The 2,027-nt window shown below is 52.6% G+C and overlaps 1 protein-coding gene across 1 annotated transcript; it reads left to right on the forward strand.

Moving 5' to 3' along the window:
- Positions 1-373: 373 nt before the first annotated feature.
- Positions 374-1,651, forward strand: LOC108555729 (somatostatin receptor type 2). The gene has a single exon (XM_017911512.1). The coding sequence runs from the start codon at positions 374-376 to the stop codon at positions 1,649-1,651; it is 1,278 nt and encodes a 425-aa protein (XP_017767001.1).
- The last annotated feature ends 376 nt before the right edge of the window (positions 1,652-2,027 follow it).

Here is a 2,027-nt window from a genome sequence, read left to right on the forward strand (position 1 = left end):
GTTATCGCGTGCCCGGAAGCACGATCGTCTCACGGCTGACGGAATGACGTCGGCCCCAACCCCCGTATCGTCGTGGTCGTCGACGCAGCGATCCTCCACCGTGTGTCCGGTGATTCCCGATAGAATACGAAGAACGCGCATTTAACCGGTGAAAGACGATCCAACGTCGTATCTCACCCTTGCACGAGGAAGACCCGTGGAAGGGAGAAAATTGCCGAGTTCCCCGGCGATCTTTCTTTCGCGGTGAGTGATTGCAGCCGGATTTCTGACTCGGTCCTTCGGGATCCGCCACGTGGAAAAATCTGCGCGAGAAGTTGCTGGAAAGGAGAGATTTACGAGAGTACCGACGAACGCGAAGACTGGACAGGGGGAAATGGAGACGGTAACGAACACCACGATACTAAGTACCACGAGCATCGTCGACTACGCTCGTGAGGTGAGCCAGGAGGACTCGATGATCCAGAACTGCGAGGCGGATCTGCCGATCGTCTCGCTGCTCAATCAGATCCTCTACTCCATCGTCTGTATCGTCGGTCTCCTCGGGAACACTCTGGTGATCTACGTGGTGCTGCGGTTCTCGAAGATGCAGACGGTGACCAACATGTACATCGTGAACCTGGCGATAGCCGACGAGTGCTTCCTCATCGGGATACCGTTCCTGGTCACCACGATGAGTCTACGCAGTTGGATCTTCGGGAAAATAATGTGCAAGGCGTACATGACCACGACCAGCATCAATCAATTTACCAGTAGCATTTTCCTCTTCATCATGAGCGCCGATCGTTACATCGCCGTGTGCCATCCGATCTATTCGCCGAAGATTCGCACGCCGTTCATCTCCAAGATAGTTTCTCTAACCGCCTGGGCCACTAGCGCCCTCTTCATGATCCCCATATTCCTCTACGCCAACGCGATGGAGTCTCAGAAGGGAATCAACTGCAACATCTACTGGCCGAACGACCGCGAAGGCCACGCCACTTTCACCCTGTACACCTTCATCCTGGGCTTCGCCATTCCGCTCACCCTCATTCTGATCTTCTACTTCCTGGTGATCAGGAAGCTTCAAACGGTTGGCCCGAAGAACAAATCGAAAGAGAAGAAACGATCTCATCGCAAAGTGACCAAGTTGGTACTCACTGTGATCACAGTGTACGTTCTATGCTGGCTGCCCTACTGGCTCATGCAGGTGGCGCTCATCTACACTCCGCCTAAGCAGTGCCAGAGCAAGATCTCCATCACCAGCTTCCTGCTGGCTGGCTTTCTCAGCTACAGCAATAGCGCGATGAACCCTATCCTGTACGCTTTCCTCAGCGACAATTTCAAGAAAAGCTTCCTAAAAGCGTGCACCTGCGCTGCTGGCAGGGACCTAAACGCCACGCTGTACATGGAAAACAGCGTGTTTCCGCGCAGGAACAGGATGAACGCGGAAAGGCTTCAATCGAATCGACTAGCTGCATCCGGTCACTCGAGGCTGGAGCTGGAAGACGAGGACGCCGAGAGGGGATTATTGATGAGCAAAACATCCACGACAACGGTGACCATGACGTCACGATCGAACATCACCATAGGCAACGACCCGAAGGATCAAGCGCAGAGGGAAAAGGACGCGATGAAAAATGGAACACAGATGACGCTCTTGACGCAAGTGTAAACAGGACAAAATGGAGAACAAGAGGAGACAAAGATAACGATTCAACGAAACGAAAACGACGGGCTAAAAGTGGCCTCTCGCATCTCTCTTCCTCGTCGCGATGACCAATGAGCCTAGGATTCATCGGACGAGGGGAGGATGCTTTTACGAACAGAATATCCACGTTTTCGCAAGAATTTCTGGATGGTACTAAAACTAGTTCGACAACCGAATACCGTGTCATAGCTCATCGAATCTTTCCCGACTCTCCTCGCGATCGTGGTGTCAAAGTTCGAGCGTTAACCAACTTTAAACGTCCAATCCTGTGCTCGTCCCGCTCATCTGATTCTTTAGTTACCGCAGTCTACTCGATTCCGAAGATTCGTGGATCGGAGGT

Source organism: Eufriesea mexicana, unplaced genomic scaffold, assembly GCF_001483705.2.
Source record: "Eufriesea mexicana isolate 0111107269 unplaced genomic scaffold, ASM148370v2 scaffold265, whole genome shotgun sequence".
Lineage (NCBI taxonomy): Eukaryota > Metazoa > Arthropoda > Insecta > Hymenoptera > Apidae > Eufriesea > Eufriesea mexicana.

Excerpts from the sequence above, each read along its gene's own strand:
- LOC108555729 (XM_017911512.1), top strand. The coding sequence starts at position 374 with ATGGAGACGGTAACGAACACCACGATACTAAGTACCACGAGCATCGTC.